Source organism: Euprymna scolopes, chromosome 21 (genome assembly GCF_053919585.1).
Source record: "Euprymna scolopes isolate OS-2025 chromosome 21, ASM5391958v1, whole genome shotgun sequence".
Classification (NCBI taxonomy): domain Eukaryota; kingdom Metazoa; phylum Mollusca; class Cephalopoda; order Sepiida; family Sepiolidae; genus Euprymna; species Euprymna scolopes.
This window is the reverse complement of record NC_136502.1, coordinates 68429274-68453008: the sequence shown is the minus strand read 5'-3', so window position 1 is coordinate 68453008 and position 23735 is coordinate 68429274. Positions and strand designations below refer to the sequence as shown.

General features: G+C 27.9%; 1 protein-coding gene across 1 annotated transcript; it reads left to right on the top strand.

Moving 5' to 3' along the window:
- Nucleotides 1-15400: 15400 nt before the first annotated feature.
- LOC145242835 (uncharacterized) lies at nucleotides 15401-15796 on the top strand. Its single transcript, XM_080105956.1, has one exon. The coding sequence runs from the start codon at nucleotides 15401-15403 to the stop codon at nucleotides 15794-15796; it is 396 nt and encodes a 131-aa protein (XP_079962082.1).
- The last annotated feature ends 7939 nt before the right edge of the window (nucleotides 15797-23735 follow it).

The window sequence follows — 23735 nt, the reverse complement described above, 5'->3', positions numbered from 1 at the left end:
TTCATTTTTACTATCTCTTAAGTTTGAAATTCGCGAGCAAGTCCCACCACAATTGTCGACCATGTTTAAAAGCATACTGACTTAGTATAGCAAACGTGACAAATACATGCCTAATAGATGTTGATGATAAATCAGTAACACCACGTAAAAGTGATAAAGATTAGTAGAAAAACACATTTTCTTGCTCTTTGTAATAATTATTTGTTGTCTATTTTCCATACTTTTTTTTTTCTTTTTAAATATACGGCACCATCGTTATTTAATTTTCTTTTTTCTTTTCCATTCTTTCTTCCTTTTTCTTTCTTTTCTATCTTTCATTCTTCCTTTCTTTTTTCTTCGTTCATTAATTTCTATTATTTATATTTGCCATTTAGTTACTCATGATAATTCCCCGAGAGTCGACTTGGCTCAAGGCCAAAATAAATGAACTTTCGTGAAAGATAAAACGCCCAAGAGTGAAGAAAACGCGAAAAGTCTAACCCTAAACCATACTCACTGACACGTGAAACTATAAGAGATGAAATCGTTTTTATAAAAACAAGAGCAAATGTACTTAAGATGCGTCCATTTAATCTGAACATTTAGTCATGACATTGATATTGCAATGAAAAGCGCGACCAATAGACTAACAGACAAAGCCACTTATTTTAAAGGCTCGGGCGTATTTTATTTAACTCCTCTCCAGGAGGTCACACGCGAGGTCAATCGTGATTTTGAAAAGCACACTCTGGCATACTAAAATATCTTAGCAGTCTCGTAGAAGCTCTCTGTTAGTGGCTCCTTAGACGTTTTTAATTTTGCTTTCTAGAAAGGTAGTGTTTAATGAACACTACTATAGAATATAGCTTTGTTTCTGAAACAGTTTTTCATGGTAAACAACTGATAATTCCCACAGCAATATAAAGATTGTAAATAGTTGAAAGCAAACTAATACAAGAAATTATTTGACTTACAAGCAAAGGACTTTTTTAACGAAGTATTTGGGACCAAAAGGTTTTGTTTCCTCCATATGGTTTCAAACAAACAGCGATAGACAGATATATTGTAAACATTTGTCTGTCGCAAATAGATGTGACGCTTGATTCTGAAAGTTCTCGTGCAACTCTCTGCCGTATATAATGCTCCCCTCATGTTCGTGTAGTATCATGCTGTGATTTAATGTCAATCTTGAAGCAAAGAAAATTTTAGACATGTTTGTTTCTTTAGAAAGACTGGGGTGCGATCCATTTCTACATTGCAAGTGAAAAGGCAAATTGATTTCTTTCTTCTTATCCTTTGTTTGCCGTAAACAGATTAATTAATGTGTATCACGATTACCAAAATGTTAATGCTATTAAAAATAAAAAAAAGATAGATTTCTAATTAAATTTGATTTTTTAATATTTTGAATTACTGTTTCAAGTATTTGAAGTAACGAACTTTAAAAAACGATAGCGAGCTGATAATGTGCGTGTGTGCAGTAAACACACGCACACACACACACACACACGAACACACACACGCACAGACACACGCACACACACATATAAGAATAATAAATAAGTATAGATATTTCATTAGACCTTATATAAAGAGAGCTCGAAATAAAAAATAGAACATATTAATATTCAACAAAAATAGAACATATTAATATTCAACAAAAATAGAACATATTAATATTCAACAAAAATAGAACATATTAATATTCAACAAAAATAGAACATATTAATATTCAACAAAAATAGAACATATTAATATTCAACAAAAATAGAACATATTAATATTCAACAAAAATAGAACATATTAATATTCAACAAAAATAGAACATATTAATATTCGGCAAAAATAGAACATATTAATATTCAACAAAAATAGAACATATTAATATTCAACAAAAATAGAACATATTAATATTCAACAAAAATAGAACATATTAATATTCGACAAAAATAGAACATATTAATATTCAACAAAAAAAGAACATATTAATATTCGACAAAAATAGAACATATTAATATTCGACAAAAATAGAACATATTAATATTCGACAAAAATAGAACATATTAATATTCAACAAAAATAGAACATATTAATATTCAACAAAAATAGAACATATTAATATTCAACAAAAATAGAACATATTAATATTCAACAAAAATAGAACATATTAATATTCGACAAAAATAGAACATATTAATATTCGACAAAAATAGAACATATTAATATTCGACAAAAATAGAACATATTAATATTCAACAAAAATAGAACATATTAATATTCGACAAAAATAGAACATATTAATATTCGACAAAAATAGAACATATTAATATTCAACAAAAATAGAACATATTAATATTCGACAAAAATAGAACATATTAATATTCGACAAAAATAGAACATATTAATATTCGGTAAAAATGGAACATATTAATATTCGGCAAACATAGAACATATTAATATTCGGAAAAAATAGAACATATTAATATTCAACAAAAATAGAACATATTAATATTCGACACAAATAGAACATATTAATATTCGACAAACATAGAACATATTAATATTCGGCAAAAATAGAACATATTAATATTCGACAAAAATAGAACATATTAATATTCGGCAAAAATAGAACATATTAATATTCGACAAAAAATAGAAAATATTAATATTCGACAAAAATAGAACATATTAATATTTGGCAAAAATAGAACATATTAATATTCGGCAAAAAATAGAACATATTAATATTCGACAAAAAATAGAACATATTAATATTCGACAAAAATAGAACATATTAATATTCGACAAAAATAGAACATATTAATATTCGGCAAAAATAGAACATATTAATATTCGACAAAAATAGAACATATTAATATTCGACAAAAAATAGAACATATTAATATTCGGCAAAAATAGAACATATTAATATTCGGAAAAAATAGAACATATTAATGTTCGACAAAAATAGAAGATATTAATATTCGAAAAAAATAGAACATATTAATATTCGGCAAAAATAGAACATATTAATATTCGACAAAAATAGAACATATTAATATTCGGCAAAAATAGAACATATTAATATTCGGCAAAAATAGAACATATTAATATTCGACAAAAATAGAACATATTAATATTCGGCAAAAATAGAACATATTAATATTCGACAAAAATAGAACATATTAATATTCGGCAAAAATAGAACATATTTATATTCGGCAAAAATAGAACATATTAATATTCGCCAAAAATAGAACACATTAATATTCGGCAAAAATAGAACATATTAATATTCGACAAAAATAGAACATATTAATATTCGGCAAAAATAGAACATATTAATGTTCGACAATAAAAGAACATATTAATATTCGACAAAAATAGAACATATTAATATTCGACAAAAATAGAACATATTACTATTCGGCAAAAATAGAACATATTAATATTCGGCAAAAATAGAACATATTAATATTCGGCAAAAATAGAACATATTAATATTCGACAAAAATAGAACATATTAATATTCGGCAATAATAGAACATATTAATATTCGGCAAAAATAGAACATATTAATATTCGGCAAAAATAGAACATATTAATATTCGGCAAAAATAGAACATATTAATATTCAACAAAAATAGAACATATTAATATTCGACAAAAATAGAACATATTAATATTCGGCAAAAATAGAACATATTAATATTCAACAAAAATAGAACATATTAATATTCGACAAAAATAGAACATATTAATATTCGACAAAAATAGAACATATTAATATTCAACAAAAATAGAACATATTAATATTCAACAAAAATAGAACATATTAATATTCGACAAAAATAGAACATATTAATATTCGGCAAAAATAGAACATATTAATATTCGGCAAAAATAGAACATATTAATATTCGGCAAAAATAGCACATATTAATATTCAACAAAAATAGAACATATTAATATTCAACAAAAATAGAACATATTAATATTCGACAAAAATAGAACATATTAATATTCGGCAAAAATAGAACATATTAATATTCGGCAAAAATAGAACATATTAATATTCGACAAAAATAGAACATATTAATATTCGGCAAAAATAGAACATATTAATATTCGGCAAAAATAGAACATATTAATATTCAACAAAAATAGAACATATTAATATTCGACAAAAATAGAACATATTAATATTCGGCAAAAATAGAACATATTAATATTCAACAAAAATAGAACATATTAATATTCGGCAAAAATAGAACATATTAATATTCGGCAAAAATAGAACATATTAATATTCAACAAAAATAGAACATATTAATATTCAACAAAAATAGAACATATGAATATTCGACAAAAATAGAACATATTAATATTCGACAAAAATAGAACATATTAATATTCGGCAAAAATAGAACATATTAATATTCAACAAAAATAGAACATATTAATATTCAACAAAAATAGAACATATTTATATTCGACAAAAATAGAAAATATTAATATTCAACAAAAATGGAACATATTAATATTCAACAAAAATAGAACATATTAATATTCAACAAAAATAGAACATATTAATATTCGACAAAAATATAACATATTAATATTCAACAAAAATAGAACATATTAATATTCAACAAAAATAGAACATATTAATATTCGGCCAAAATAGAACATATTAATATTCGGCAAAAATAGAACATATTAATATTCGACAAAAATAGAACATATTAATATTCAACAAAAATAGAACATATTAATATTCGACAAAAATAGAACATATCATTATTCTACAAATATAGAACATTTAAATATTCGACAAAAATACAACATATTAATATTCGACAAAAATAGAACATATTAATATTCAACAAAAATACAACATATTAATATTCGGCAAAAATAGAACATATTAATATTCGGCAAAAATAGAACATATTAATATTCAACAAAAATAGAACATATTAATATTCGACAAATATAGAACATATTAATATTCGACAAAAATAGAACATATTAATATTCGACAAAAATACAACATATTAATATTCGACAAAAATAGAACATATTAATATTCAACAAAAATAGAACATATTAATATTCGGCAAAAATAGAACATATTAATATTCAACAAAAATAGAACATATTAATATTCAACAAAAATAGAACATATTAATATTCGACAAAAATAGAACGTATTAATATTCGGCAAAAATAGAACATATTAATATTCGACAAAAATAGAACATATTAATATTCGACAAAAATACAACATATTAATATTCAAGAAAAAAACCACATATTAATATTCGGCAAAAATAGAACATATTAATATTCAACAAAAATAGAACATATTAATATTCGGCAAAAATAGAACATATTAATATTCGACAAAAATAGAACATATTAATATTCGGCAAAAATAGAACATATTAATATTCGGCAAAAATAGAACATATCAATATTCAACAAAAATAGAACATATTAATATTCAACAAAAATAGAACATATTAATATTCGACAAAAATAGAACATATTAATATTCGGCAAAAATAGAACATATTAATATTCAACAAAAATAGAACATATTAATATTCGACAAAAATAGAACATATTAATATTCGGCAAAAATAGAACATATTAATATTCGGCAAAAATAGAACATATTAATATTCGGCAAAAATAGAACATATTAATATTCGACAAAAATAGAACATATTAATATTCAACAAAAATACAACATATTAATATTCAACAAAAATAGAACATATTAATATTCATCAAAAATAGAACATATTAATATTCGACAAAAATAGAAAATATTAATATTCGGCAAAAATAGAACATATTAATATTCAACAAAAATAGAACATATTAATATTCGACAAAAATAGAACATATTAATATTCAACAAAAATAGAACATATTAATATTCAATAAAAATAGAACATATTGATATTCGACAAAAATAGAACATATTAATATTCGGCAATAATAGAACATATTAATATTCAACAAAAATAGAACATATTAATATTCGGCAAAAATAGAACATATTAATATTCGACAAAAATAGAACATATTAATATTCGACAAAAATAGAACATATTAATATTCAACAAAAATAGAACATATTAATATTCAACAAAAATAGAACACATTAATATTCGACAAAAATAGAACATATTAATATTCGGCAAAAATAGAACATATTAATATTCGACAAAAATAGAACATATTAATATTCGGCAAAAATAGAACATATTAATATTCGGCAAAAACAGAAAATATTAATATTCAACAAAAATAGAACATATTAATATTCGACAAAAATAGAACATATTAATATTCAACAAAAATAGAACATATTAATATTCAACAAAAATAGAACATATTAATATTCAACAAAAATAGAACATATTAATATTCGACAAAAATAGAACATATTAATATTCGGCAAAAATAGAACATATTAATATTCAACAAAAATAGAACATATTAATATTCGACAAAAATAGAACATATTAATATTCGGCAAAAATAGAACATATTAATATTCAACAAAAATAGAACATATTAATATTCAACAAAAATAGAACATATTAATATTCGACAAAAATAGAACATATTAATATTCGGCAAAAATAGAACATATTAATATTCGGCAAAAATAGAACATTCGACAAAAATAGAACATATTAATATTCGACAAAAATACAACATATTAATATTCAACAAAAATACAACATATTAATATTCGGCAAAAATAGAACATATTAATATTCAACAAAAATAGAACATATTAATATTCGGCAAAAATAGAACATATTAATATTCGACAAAAATAGAACATATTAATATTCGGCAAAAATAGAACATATTAATATTAGGCAAAAATAGAACATATTAATATTCAACAAAAATAGAACATATTAATATTCAACAAAAATAGAACATATTAATATTCGACAAAAATAGAACATATTAATATTCGGCAAAAATAGAACATATTAATATTCAACAAAAATAGAACATATTAATATTCGACAACCATAGAACATATTAATATTCGGCAAAAATAGAACATATTAATATTCGGCAAAAATAGAACATATCAATATTCAACAAAAATAGAACATATTAATATTCGGCAAAAATAGAACAGATTAATATTCGACAAAAATAGAACATATTAATATTCAACAAAAATAGAACATATTAATATTCGGCAAAAATAGAACATATTAATATTCGGCAAAAATACAACATATTAATATTCAACAAAAATAGAACATATTAATATTCAACAAAAATACAACATATTAATATTCAACAAAAATAGAACATATTAATATTCATCAAAAATAGAACATATTAATATTCGACAAAAATAGAAAATATTAATATTCGGCAAAAATAGAACATATTCATATTCAACAAAAATAGAACATATTAATATTCGACAAAAATAGAACATATTAATATTCAACAAAAATAAAACATATTAATATTCAACAAAAATAGAACATATTGATATTCGACAAAAATAGAACATATTAATATTCGGCAATAATAGAACATATTAATATTCAACAAAAATAGAACATATTAATATTCGGCAAAAATAGAACATATTAATATTCGACAAAAATAGAACATATTAATATTCAACAAAAATAGAACATATTAATATTCGACAAAAATAGAAATATTAATATTCAACAAAAATAGAACATATTAATATTCGACAAAAATAGAACATATTAATATTCGGCAAAAATAGAACATATAAATATTCGGCAAAAATAGAACATATTAATATTCGGCAAAAATAGAACATATTAATATTCGACAAAAATAGAACATATTAATATTCAACAAAAATAGAACATATTAATATTCGACAAAAATAGAACATATTAATATTCAACAAAAATAGAACATATTAATATTCGGCAAAAATAGAACATATTAATATTCGGCAAAAATAGAACATATTAATATTCGGCAAAAATAGAACATATTAATATTCGACAAAAATAGAACATATTAATATTCAACAAAAATAGAACATATTAATATTCGGAAAAAATAGAACATATTAATATTCAACAAAAATAGAACATATTAATATTCAACAAAAATAGAACATATTAATATTCGACAAAAATAGAACATATTAATATTCGGCAAAAATACAACATATTAATATTCGGCAAAAATAGAACATATTAATATTCGACAAAAATAAAACATATTAATATTCAACAAAAATAGAACATATTAATATTCGGCAAAAATAGAACATATTAATATTCGGCAAAAATAGAACATATTAATATTCGGAAAAAATAGAACATATTAATATTCGGCAAAAATAGAACATATTAATATTCAACAAAAATAGAACATATTAATATTCAACAAAAATAGAACATATTAATATTCGGCAAAAATAGAACATATATGATATTCGGCAAAAATAGAACATATTAATATTCGGCAAAAATAGAACATATTAATATTCGACAAAAATAGAACATATTAATATTCGACAAAAATAGAACATATTAATATTCGACAAAAATAGAACATATTAATATTCGACAAAAATAGAACATATTAATATTCGGCAAAAATAGAACATATTAATATTCGGCAAAAATAGAACATATTAATATTCGACAAAAATAGAACATATTAATATTCGGCAAAAATAGAACATATTAATATTCGGCAAAAATAGAACATATTAATATTCGGCAAAAATAGAACATATTAATATTCGGCAAAAATAGAACATATTAATATTCGACAAAAATAGAACATATGAATATTCAACAAAAATAGAACATATTAATATTCGGCAAAAATAGAACATATTAATATTCGGCAAAAATAGAACATATTAATATTCAACAAAAATAGAACATATTAATATTCGGCAAAAATAGAACATATTAATATTCGACAAAAATAGAACATATTAATATTCAACAAAAATAGAACATATTAATATTCGGTAAAAATAGAACATATTAATATTCGGCAAAAATAGAACATATTAATATTTATCAATAATAGAACATATTAATATTCGGCAAAAATAGAACATATTAATATTCGGCAAAAATAGAACATATTAATATTCAACAAAAATAGAACATATTAATATTCGGCAAAAATAGAACATATTAATATTCGACAAAAATAGAACATATTAATATTCGGCAAAAATAGAACATATTAATATTCGGCAAAAATAGAACATATTAATATTCGGCAAAAATAAAACATATTAATATTCGGCAAAAATAGAACATATTAATATTCGACAAAAATAGAACATATTAATATTCGGCAAAAATAGAACATGTTAATATTCGGCAAAAATAGAACATATTAATATTCGGCAAAAATAGAACATATTAATATTCGACAAAAATAGAACATATTAATATTCGGCAAAAATAGAACATATTTATATTCGGCAAAAATAGAACATATTAATATTCGGCAAAAATAGAACATATTAATATTCGACAAAAATAGAACATATTAATATTCGGCAAAAATAGAACATATTAATATTCGGCAAAAATAGAACATATTAATATTCGACAAAAATAGAACATATTTATATTCAACAAAAATAGAACATATTAATATTCGGCAAAAATAGAACATATTAATATTCGGCAAAAATAGAACATATTAATATTCGGCAAAAATAGAACATATTAATATTCGACAAAAATAGAACATATTAATATTCGGCAAAAATAGAACATATTAATATTCGGCAAAAATAGAACATATTAATATTCGGCAAAAATAGAACATATTAATATTCGACAAAAATAGAGCATATTAATATTCGGCAAAAATAGAACATATTAATATTCGGCAAAAATAGAACATATTAATATTCAACAAAAATAGAACATATTTATATTCGACAAAAATAGAACATATTAATATTCGACAAAAATAGAACATATTAATATTCGACAAAAATAGAACATATTAATATTCGGCAAAAATAGAACATATTAATATTCGACAAAAATAGAACATATTAATATTCAACAAAAATAGAACATATTAATATTCGGCAAAAATAGAACATATAATCTATATATAAAAGCAAAACTGTGTGTGGACACTAGGAACAGTTTTGATTGGCTAATCTAATATTCAAAACTCCTCATAAACGATGATTGCACTCGTCTTTATTTCAGCATAAAATGAAAGACACTAATTTACTGTTAATCTTGGGGGGGGTAATTTTTTCAAAATGAATATTTACAAAAATAAAATTATACGAAACTACCCCCAAAAGACATTGTATATACGAAAATTGCCATTTACATCCAAACTTATAGAAACACACCCGCACGCACACATACGCGCATGTATGAAACCGCCATGTTACTATGACAACACGCATACACGCACAGAAACGCACATAAACCTAAATCATAACCACGCCTCTTTTAAAAAATCGTTTATAATTATCTCCCAAGATGGAGATATTTTGCATCTATGGCTACATTAGATGATCTGTTTAAATTTTAAAATGCATATTTTTTCCTATTTTCCTTGGTGAACTTTTAAAAAATACAATTATACGAAACTAACCCAAGACACATTGAAAATAGGAAAACTGCCTTTTAAATGTAACTCTTACGCCAGGTCTGAAATTCGTCCCTTTTGTTGAAATAATTAATTATATCACATTTTCCTTGCATGCAACATTTCCTTCCAGCATGGTCAAATTCATGATACGGTATCAATAATTTACAGAAATTCCTTAATCGATGTTGAAATTCCCGTCTGCTTGTCGATCGACGTCGAGCTAAAACTAAGCTATGTTTCGTCATGCAACAAAAAAATGATCGTAAAATTTCATGCAATAAAATTTACTTTTCTTCGTTTTCATTTTTCTCTTATCATTTTCCTTGTGGGGTGGGGGGTTGGTTAATTCGATGATTGTTAAAAATCTTATTATTTAGTACACGCACAAGAACAATTTGAACATTATAACAAAAAAAACAGGCATAGATTGCTTTATCTTGGTACATGAATTGTAGCCCCCCCACAAATACTGTGTCACTTCTTTCTTTTCTATTTATAGACTCAACCCAATCTTGTATATTAAGCAAGGTATCACCAGTTTTCTTTTTTGCATTTACTAACCATGTTTTGTTATATTTATGTTTGGATATTTTCTATTTACATCTTTTTATTACTGACTGCTTGCTTAAATTATTTAACTGTTTTTAAATAACTTTTTAAATGAAAAAATTATCGTAAAATTTTAAGCAATAACAACTTCTTAAAAAAATCCTGTTTTTTTTTCATTTTTTCCTATTAACTGAAAAGTAGTTTTAAGAAAATAATTTACATCTGCTTGGACATTTTTCAAAAATTAAAAAAATATTTGTGTACAGTAAGAAATAATTTGTTATAGGTTGTAGTCAGCCAATATTCACAATCCTGTATATTAAACAAGGTATTACCAGTTTATAAAAACATTTAATGACTATATTTTTAATATATTTATGTTACGATATTTTCTATTTAAATATTTCTATTACTGACTGCTTGCTTAAATTATTTATAGATTTAAGAATTATTAATTTTATTTTTGAATTTCTCTTGTATTTATTATTTTTTTTTACATTTTTGAACAAATTTAAACAAACGATTGCAATAATTATTTTGCATTACTTTCTTATCACTTATATTACAGCTGTTAATTTTGAGAACATTCCTATCAATTATGCCAAAAAAGGAAAGGTCATCGATAAGTACGTCGAGGCATCAACTAATGCAAAGAAGGCGCATGGCGCAACAATCAACAGCTACTGTGCTCTACGATACAGCAGAACAGCCAGGGGATGCTAGGGTCGTATTTGTTGAAAATGGTCGTTTGGGTCATTCGGCTGGGAGTGGTTCTTCCTTCATTGCAGATTCGGATATAATTGGTGATAATAAAAATTTGCCTGTATCTTCGACAAGTAGTTTTTTAATCGCAGCATTAGACGGTGCACTACACGCCAATCTCCCCATTTATCCAAATGAAAAGAGTAAAATCCAGGTTGTTTCTCAAGCTTCAATGGACGAAGACTAAAGAGAATGTTATTTGGAAAGACATGCTTCAAGTTCGGCTGAAGAGCAATAAAAGAATCGTCTTAAAAGAAAGACATTAGGTCAGTCTGCTGCACGCGCTTCCGAAACCGAAAAACAACGAGCAGACATTTAAGGAGAAATGCTTCAGCCATGTCCACTGCACGCGTTTCAGAAAATGTAGAGCAACTAGACAGACGGATGGAGGGTCAGATACAATATAGAACCAATTTGAAAGGACATTCAAGAACAACAAAGTCACGCTGGTCTTAAAAAGCATTCAACTATATTTCCTTTTCTAATTATGCTGAACACCCTGACATAAAAATAGGCTGCATGTATAAGAAATGCTTACATTGTATCGCGGAAAGATCGTCAAGTGAGCCAGCGGGAATATGCTGTTCAAATGGCAAGGTTAAACTCCCACTTCTTGAAGAACCTCCACAACCGCTACTACGCTAGCTCACAGGTTCAAATCCTGAATAAAGAACCTTCATGAAAGAAATAAGGCACTACAATTGCGCATTTCAAATGACGTTTTTCGGATCCAGTTACCAATATGAAGAGGGGTTTATGCCAACATTCAAAGTAGAGGGGCAGGTCTACCATCTGATTGGATCTCTTCAGCCAACTGAAAATGAGCCACCTCAATTTCTTCAAGTTATTTCATGCCAGACTACATGAAACAAACTCGAAGAAGGAATTCGTTTTCATTTGCCTGCATCAATGACACAATCGAGTCCAACAGTCGACTAAAATTGATTTTGGGCCTTCAAAGTATGCTTTATGAACAAAACAACTATGTACGGAGCTTCAAATATGCTCTAGAATTAACTCCTGCTGAGAATGTTAGCATTGTTATCTATGCAGACAAGCGACCATCCACTGAACATGCAGGTCGATTTAATGCTCTTTAATGAAATCGCAATCCTTCTTAGTGGTGACCAACACCATGCCAGAGATATTGTCATCAAACGCTGGGATGCTGGTCTCCAGCGCATAAATGAGACTCACAGATCATACGATGCGCTTCAATATCCTTTAATGTTTGTTCGTGGAGAAGATGGTTACCACTTTGGAATTCCTCAATTTGACATATCTACTTCGGAATATAATTTTTCCCAAAAAGTTACTTGTAAGGATTTCTATGCATACAGATTTATGATTCGGGACCAAAAGGATAACAATGACCTGAATAGTGATACTGGTGATTTTAATAATAATAATAATAATAATAATAATAATAATAATAATAATAATAGTAATAATAATAATAATAATAATAATAATAATATTAGAAATATTTATTACAATCATTTACATCGGTTTCAAGACCTTTACAATCAGTATGCTACTGACATGTGTGCTAAAATGGAATCAGAACGCCTACATCAGAAATAATCAGGCAAAATTGCGTTGCGACAGCTACATACACTTGAGGGATGGTCTTAACAGAGATGCAGATCCAAACAATCTAGACAGGCTTTGTTTTCTGCCCTCCACATTTACTGGTGGACCCCGCTATATGCACGAAAGGACTCAGAATGCGATGACAATTGTGAGGCACTACGGTAGGCTTTGTTTTTAACTTTTACTTGTAACCCAACTTGGAAGGAAGCCCCGGATGAACTTTTCAAGGGACAAGCAACAACAAACCGTCATGATATCTTAGCAAGAGTATTTCACTTGAAAATTTATAAATTGATGGATTTGATGTGAGGTGAGATTTTTGGACCGGTCCGAGGAAACGTATACAAACATGTATATTATCGTGCTCATATTCTAATTTGGCTCGCGAATAAAATAAATTCCAATGACATGGACTAAATCAGCTCTGCAGAACTACCAGAACCGTCTGTTGACAGGGATTTATATAACATGGTAAAGGCGCATATGATTCATAGACCATGCGGCTCTGGTTTTAGAAGAGACTTACCGTGCGTTAAAGACAACAGGATATGCACAAAAAGGTATTCTCGCCAGTTTATTAGTGAGACACAAACTGATACTAATAGATATCCATTGTACAGACGACGAAGACCAGAAGATGGTGGCTTTACTGCAACGGTAAGAGATTACGAGATCGACAACAGATGGGTCATCCCATACTGTCCAATTCTTATCAGCACCTTTGACGCCCACATAAATGTCGAATTTTGTGCTTCTGTTCAATGCATCAATAAGGGTTCTGATGCCGCCTCTTTTGGTCTCCAGCAGAACTACAATACAAGAGATGAAGTCCTACAATATCAGGTAGGGCGTTACATTAGCAGTAGTAAGGCATTTTGGCGAATATTTGGATTCCTATCATATAGCATCCAACAATTCAACGTCTGGACATTCACCTTGAAAATGGGCTGCGGGTGTACTACACCGTGACAACTGCACAAAATATAGTACAAGCACCTAGACAGATAACTTTGATTGCTTTCTACAGACTGTGTGAAAGCGATGACTTCGCCAAAACTTTAATCTATTCTGAAATTCCTTCATACTACACATGGAATAAGAAGAAGTATCGGTAGACGATTTGAAGTTGCTGAAAGTATTAAATGGAATGATTGCCTGGGGTGTGTCTATACTATACCTCCAAATCAACACAAATTTTTGTACCTCTGAATTCTGCTTCATGAAGTTCAAGGACCAACAAACTTTGAAGATCTTTGTCAATTCGGTAATCGAGTTTGGCCTACCTACAGGGAAGCCTGTATGGCTCGAGGTTTACTTGAGGATGACACTCGCTGAGAAGCCACATTAGCTGAAATTGCTGCCTCATATTTAGCTCGGAGACATCGCAAACTATTTGTTAAGCTATTACATTTCTGCAGTGTTGGAAACGCATTTAACTTGTGGTTGAAATTCAGAAATATGCTTTCCGAAGACTTTTTGCATCAAGCACACGTATGCCTTCTAGAGATTCAATTTGATTATTGTGATGAGTTTTACAATAGGGCGTTAATAGGTATAAAGAACAGACTTATTCTTATAGGTGGAAAAAATTTGCAATCATGTGGTCTACTACAAACTGAACGCATCGACAATGAGCAAATTCCAACTCTAATACTTCAGGAAATATCCTATGATGTCGACTCTTTAACAAGGTACATCAATGAAATGATGCCTAAGTTACTTCCTGAGCATCTGTTCGCTTTCAACACAGTTACCAACAACGTTTTCAGACGTGCTGGTGGAATTTTCTTTCTGGATGCACCTGGAGGCACCGGAAAAAACATTTGTCACCAAATTAATATTGACCAAAGTTAGGCAAACTAAAATGATTGCTATTGCCGTCGCGTTATCTGGAATCGCTGCTACTCTTCTTTCTGGTGGCAGAACAGCACACTCAATGCTTAAAATACCACTTAACTTAATTTCAGCTCAAACGGCAGTTTGCGATATCACTAAAGATAGTCCCAGAGCACAGCTCCTTCGACAAACAGAAATTATTGTGTGGGACGAATGCACCATGGCTCATAAAGGGGCTTTTGAGGCTTTAGATAGAACTCTTCGGGATATAAGAGATGACAAACGGTCCATGGGTGGTGTTACCCTTCTACTTTCAGGTGACTTTCGCCAAACACTACCCGTAGTTCCAAAGGGAACCAGAGCTGATCAGGTACGTACGTGCCCAAAATCGTCCTATTTATGGAAACAAGTAAAAACCATTTAGTTAACAACTAACATGCATGTTAAACTTAATGGAGATGGAGCAAGGGAAAAGTTTCCCAAAACCTTCTGACACTTGGCCACGGAAAACTTCCAGCAGATTCCACTGGCCACATCAAAATTAACAATATATGTAGCCTTGTTGATACTTTCGACGATTTTATAACATCAGTTTTCCAAATCTGATTGACAATTTTCACAATCACGATTGGCTCTATGAAAGAGCTATATTGGCGCCCATAAATTCAATTGTCGACGTATGCTAAACAGTCTTTCTGGGACAATTAAAATGTTTAAGTCAATCAACACAAATATGGACCCACTTGGCAATGTTTAAATACCCATTGAATTTCTTAATAGTCTTGATATTTATGGTCTTCCCGATCCTGTTTTGGCCCTCAAGGTGGGATGCCCTGTAATTCTCCTAAGAAATATAACACCACCGAAATTGTGCAAGGGTACTAAACTTGTTGTCAATAGTATGTCCGAAAACATCATCGACGCTACAATAGTCACTGGAGAGGATGTTTTGATACCTAAGGTGACATTGACTAAATCAGGAAGAGAAGCGCCCTACGTGTTCAGAATACAGTTTCCTCTTCGAGTTGCATTTGCAATATCAATGAATAAATCCCAAAGGCAGACATTGTCCGTGGCTGGAATGCACTTGAAAGAGTTTTGCTTCTCTCATGGACAACTTTATGTTGGATGTTTTCGAGTGGGTAACAAAAATAGTCTGTCTGCATTCATGCCGAAAAACAAAACAAAGAACGTTGTATACACTGAAGTTCTGTAAATTCTCAACACCAGGCTTGTGCATGACTATGTATCTTTTTTTATTTGTGATTTTTCAATACAGAACTGGAATCTTAATTGTTGCTTGTCTTTAGCATCCACTGCGTGGTTGCTATGTTGTTCATTTAGGTATAAATTTACACCACAGTTTACTATAATAATGTATAGCCTCAAAAGAATTAATGCAGTTTTCTTTGAAACAAAATAATAGAATTGCAAAAATACGGATCAAAATGAGAATTTAAAGAGCATCAAAGCAACCACAAAACTAAATCTGGAAAAACTGTGACCTTTTAAAAAGTAAAACAACCAAATATGTTTCATTTAAGGCATATTTTTTCAAAAAATTAATTGTAATATTAAAGGCAAAATCGTAAATGAAAATTTAGTTAAAAAGTTAAATTTCTTCATTGAATTAATAAAAAAAATTCAAATAAATTTTTTAAACCAAGTTTGTTTTTTAATTAAACATTTTAAGGTAATATTTCAAACAATAACAACTTTAAAAAAAATTCTCTTCAAGCTAAATAAACATTAAAATAAAAGATGCCGATAACAAAAATCGAACTGGAAAAAAAGAAAAGAAAATTGAACAGCTTAAATTAAAAAAATTAGCATTGCAAAATATACTAAACTATATTCAGATATTGGGCTACATATCTAAATAGATTTTGGGCGGAAATTTGGCAGCCAAGGGGTCAAAGTATAACGATTTGACCTTTTAGAAGTCTATCATACTCCTCCACCAAGTTTGACTCTAACAACTTGATATTTCATTTGTAGGTTACTTGGACCTGAATCGAACTTTTTAATTTCCGTTGAGCCCAAAAGAAACTAATGTTACAATTAGGGTTGAGCCCAAAAGAAACTAATGTTACAATTAGGGTTGAGCCCAAAAGAAACTAGTGTCATAATTAGGGTAAAATTTAACATATTTGACCTTTGCTTTCTCTACCAAAATACAGGGTTTAATCACTTGAAATTTGACAATTTTATGCCTAAATGCTTGAGGTTTTTGCTAGGATCTGGGTCAAACTTTTTCATTTGTTTTGAGCCCAAAAAGATAACGGTTAAAAGGTCAAAATTGCGGTCAAATTCCCAAAGAGTTGATACTTTTGCGATCTCTACTAAACAAATATTGTGCCCAAACAATTAAAATCTCAAATAAGATTAATTAGACCAGGATCAAACTTTATATTTTGGTTTAAGCTCGAAAAAATAAATGTCAAAGGGTCAAAATTAGGATCAAATTTCAAAAATATTTTACCTTTGTGGTCTCTACCAAACTACTCAGTATAAACACTTGAACTTTTACATAAAGCAAAGTCATAATGAGGTCAATGTTTTTAATTCGTTTTGGACCGAACATTTGGCTGCCAAGGGGTCAAAGTTTGCAGATTTTATCTTTATGGTCTCTACTAACCTATTTTGCCAATTTTAGGCCGAAATATTATTTTAACTTGCAGTGTATTCAGACATTGGTCTCGCTATCTAATTAGATTTTGGGTGGAAATTTCGAAGCAAAAGGATCAAAGTTCAAAGATTTGACCTTTTAGATATACCACACCTTCACAAATTTTGGGTCTAAACAGTTGAAATTTTATATGTGGGTTTCTTGAACTTGGGTCAAACTTTTTCATTTGCTTCAAGCGCAAAAAATAATTGCTAAGAGAAAAAAAATGGTGTCAAAGTTCAAAATATTTCATTTTTACGTTTTCTACCAAATTACTCTGCCAATTTGTAGTGTAAAGCCTCGAAATTTGAGATACAGGGCAATCGGATGTGAGGAAAACATTTTTTTATTGGCTTTGATCAAGAAAAATAACTGCTAAAGGGTCCAGACCATCACCGCTATGCTCGTATTGGATGAAAATAGAACATATTAATATTGGATGAATATGGAACATTTATATTGGACGAAAATAGAACATATTTATATTGGATAAAAATAGAACATATTTATATTGGATAAAAATAGAACATATTTATATTGGATAAAAATAGAACATATTTATATTGGATAAAAATAGAACATATTTATATTGGATAAAAATAGAACATATTTATATTGGATAAAAATAGAACATATTTATATTGGATAAAAATAGAACGTATTTATATTGGATAAAAACAGAACATATTTATATTGGATAAAAATAGAACATATTTATATTGGATAAAAATAGAACATATTTATATTGGATAAAAATAGAACATATTTATATTGGATAAAAATAGAACATATTTATATTGGACGAAAACAGAACATATTTATATTGGATAAAAATAGAACATATTTATATTGGATAAAAATAGAACATATTTATATTGGATAAAAACAGAACATATTTATATTGGATAAAAATAGAACATATTTATATTGGATAAAAATAGAACATATTTATATTGGATAAAAATAGAACGTATTTTTATTGGATAAAGATAGAATATATAAATATTGGACAAAAATAGAACATATTTATATTGGATAAAAATAGAACATATCTATATTGGATAAAAATAGAACGTATTTTTATTGGATAAAGATAGAATATATAAATATGGACAAAAATAGAACATATTTATATTGGATAAAAATAGAACAAATTTATATTTGATGAAAATAGAACATATTAATATTGGATAAACATAGAACATATTTATATTTGATGAAAATAGAACATATTAATATTGGATAAAAATAGAACATATTTATATTTGATGAAAATAGAACATATTAATATTGGATGTATATGGAACATATTTATATTGGACGAAAATAGAACGTATTTATATTGGATAAAGATAGAACATATTTATATTTGATGAAAATAGAACATATTAATATTGGATAAAAATAGAACATATTTATATTGGACGAAAATAGAACGTATTTATATTGGATAAAAATAGAACATATTTATATTTGATGAAAATAGAACATATTAATATTGGATAAAAATAGAACATATTTATATTTGATGAAAATAGAACATATTAATATTGGATAAAAATAGAACATATTTATATTGGACGAACATAGAACATATTAATATTGGATAAAAATAGAACATATTTATATTGGATAAAAATAGAACATATTAATATTGGATAAAAATAGAACATATTTATATTTGATGAAAATAGAACATATTAATATTGGATGTATATGGAACATATTTATATTGGACGAAAATAGAACGTATTTATATTGGATAAAGATAGAATATATAAATATTGGACAAAATAGAACATATTTATATTGCATGAAAATAGAATTTTGGAATTTAGAATTTGGATAAATATAAAATATATAAATATTGGATAAAAATAGAACGTATTTATATTGGACAAAAATGACGAAAGAAAAAATTCACACTTTATAAATTAATCTAAAGTTAAAAAACAAGGAAAATAACGTAAGATTTTCTTTATTCCAAGAAGTTTCAATGATAAGCTTTTTCATCGGAGGAAATAACTGGCAAAATAAACAGAGTTGCTATTGGATTGCTTATTAGCAAAATCAATTCATTAAGATTAATTTTTGAAGCTTCGGAATAAGAAAAATATTTCGTTTTGTTCCTTGTTTTTAACTTTGATGAGTTAATAAATAATAATAGTTAATAAATAATGTAACTTTTGTCATTTATTGATCTTGTCTTATAAAGCTATTTCTTTATTGATTATTATATTGTAGCAAGTATAGAGTATTAACTTCTACAGTTTTAAAAATGATTTTGATTCCATCAGTTAGAATCGAAACCAAAACATATACCTCTCAAATCTTATTCGTTACCATTTGAGCTAAACCCATATGTAAATCCAAACATTAATGATTTCATGTGACGTTAAAAAATTCATACCCATGTGTGTTAAAATAGCATCGTATCGCAACGGTTAAAAACTATTTTAACCAGCTAAAAACCTATAAATCATTACGTATAAATGTCTATTTGCGCACGCTTATAAGATACACGTTTAGTCAACTAACTTTTACAAACTAAAAGCCAAATTGAATTTGTTACACAAGTCCGGATCTCCTATATATCAAGTTTCAAGTTTGTAAACCCAAAAATTGACAGATTTGTTTGGAAGAGACTGTTCTGAACAAAGACAGACAGACAGACAGATAGATAGATAGATATATAGATATAGTTAGATAGAGAGATAGAAAGAGAGAAAGAGCGAGAAAGAGTAGAATATGTTTCAAGCATTTCAGCTTTAGCAAGCGATAGCCAGCTGACAAAGCCAGCTAGAAAAATAGACGGATAGAGAGAGCGAGAGGGAAAGCGAGATAAAAAAGAGAAGGAGAGTGAGTGAGAGAGAGAGAGAGAGAGAGAGAGAGAGAGAAAGAGAATACGCTGAGAGAGACAGACAGACATAAATCTTTAAATAGATTGCGACTCCCCTCACCTGTTTATGAAGATGCGAATGTTGGGTCATGCAATAATTCGGAATAACTTCCTAATTAGAATTTAAGATTGCGATCTCGTCATTTTTAGCATTTTATTTTGGGTAAATTACGGTTTCTTGTTTCAGATTCGCATAGGAATTTCTGTCTCCGATCGGTTCAAGCTCACTGTTTAAAGAATTTGGGTGCTTGAGCCGAGGAATAAACAAGTTTTAGTCGTACGAGGAGATTCTACTCAAGAATTTCTTTTGCGGGAAAGAAAATTCATCATTTCTCTTTTTATAAAACACTACCGGGAGAGCACCCGGCTTTGCCCGGTCGTAAAATATGCTTAAATATGATATTCTAATTTGTTCAGATTTCGTACATAGAGTCGTGATTTCAAAAGTAAAAAAAAGAAGTATTTGTGTGCATTCAGCTAAAATCGAAACCGAAAGCAAAACTGTAGCAATCAAAGCTGGTGACGTTACCACTGCACCAACGTGACACGCATATGAACTGATTAAAAATAAGCTAAGATGAATGTACAACGATTTTTTTTTAACTTTTGACCCCTTTTTGATCCCTTAACCCTTAGGCTAGCTGGCTGTTAATTATTTAACACCTACTTTTTAATATTACAAACAAATGCGACAATCGTGTCTTCAAGGAATATGGAATTCTTCTTTGCCCTAACATTAATCAATGAATGAAATTCATGCTTGAAACCCAAGTTTGAATGTTTGTATTGTTTTTTTATCAAAAATTCTTTTTCAAACACCCTAGACTTTATTTGATGTGACGTTAAAAAATTCATACCCATGTGTGTTAAAATAGCATCGTATTGCAACGGTTGAAAACTATTTTAACCAGCTAAAAACTATAAATGAGCAGCCCATAAAACAATCCAACAATGTAAGGCCTCTAGCGCCGCTTTGCGACTTTTTGTTTCGGGAGAGATAGAGTTTGAAAATATGGAGACAGACAGAGTGAATTTTATAAATTAAACGGCCGGATCGTGGGTGGCTGACAGCAGCTTCAGAGATTGAAGCATTGATGGGAGTCGTGGTAAAAAGAATTAACAAATAAACATTTTCTTGAAAACGAGAAAATGAAATAATTCGCACTTGGAGAAAAGCAGATCTTATTGCATTCTTTTTTTATGCATTTTGACTTTTCATGACCTTTATGACATTTTGAATTTTCATGACTTTTGTGACATTTTCACTTTTCATGACCTTTGTGACATTTTCACTTTTCATGACCTTTGTGACATTTTCACTTTTCATGACCTTTGTGACATTTTCACTTTTCATGATCTTTGTGACATTTTCACTTTTCATGACCTTTGTGACATTTTGAATTTTCATGACCTTTGTGACATTTTCACTTTTCATGATCTTTGTGACATTTTCACTTTTCATGACCTTTGTGACATTTTCACTTTTCATGACCTTTGTGACATTTTGAATTTTCATGACCTTTGTGACATTTTCACTTTTCATGATCTTTGTGACATTTTCACTTTTCATGACCTTTGTGACATTTTCACTTTTCATGATCTTTGTGACATTTTCACTTTTCATGACCTTTGAGACATTTTCACTTTTCATGATCTTTGTGACATTTTGAATTTTCATGACCTTTGTGACATTTTCACTTTTCATGACCTTTGTGACATTTTCACTTTTCATGACCTTTGTGACATTTTCTCTTTTCATGACCTTTGTGACATTTTCACTTTTCATGACCTTTGAGACATTTTCACTTTTCATGATCTTTGTGACATTTTCACTTTTCATGACCTTTGTGACATTTTCACTTTTCATGACCTTTGTGACATTTTCACTTTTCATGACCTTTGTGACATTTTCACTTTTCATGATCTTTGTGACATTTTCACTTTTCATGACCTTTGTGACATTTTGAATTTTCATGACCTTTGTGACATTTTCACTTTTCATGATCTTTGAGACATTTTCACTTTTCATGACCTTTGTGACATTTTCACTTTTCATGATCTTTGTGACATTTTCACTTTTCATGACCTTTGTGACATTTTCACTTTTCATGACCTTTGTGATATTTTCATTTTTCATGACCTTTGAGAGTTGTGGAGAGTTTTATGACTTTCGGATGTTTTGATGTATTTTTCATGTTTAGCATTGTTTGTAACTTTAATCATTTTATTTCTTCTTTTGTTTATTACGATTTATTTATAAATAATTTGTCTTTAAACTTCAAAATTCACAGAAGAAACGTGAATAGATTGTTAGAAGCAGCACCGGCATCAAATTTTATTTTTACCTATCGACTCATTATTGGACAAAAGCTCACATACTATGTTCTTTAAACCAAGAATGGAAGAAATATTAATTTCAAAATATTTGTGCGCACTATAAAAACCCAAATAGTGTTTATTTTCTTTATTTTTACTTATGGTCCTCCCTTTCTCTCTTTCTACCTAGTGAAAAATAACTAAACGTAACTTCCATGAACAAAGTTTTTTTGTCGAGAATTGCCGTCTATGGGACATAATGATGCGCGGATGCTTATCAACTATCTACAACACTGTTTTAAATCCAATATACGCAAATTCTTCTTGAGACGCCCTGTTATATAAAACAATTTTGTCCAATCACCATCATCATTGCCTCATTAGAATTTAAGCTTTATACGTAGCAAGTTATTTAAGTCAGTCTGTAACAGGGAATTGGCAATCGGAGGTAGAGCGAGAGAGAGAGAGAGAGAGAGAGAG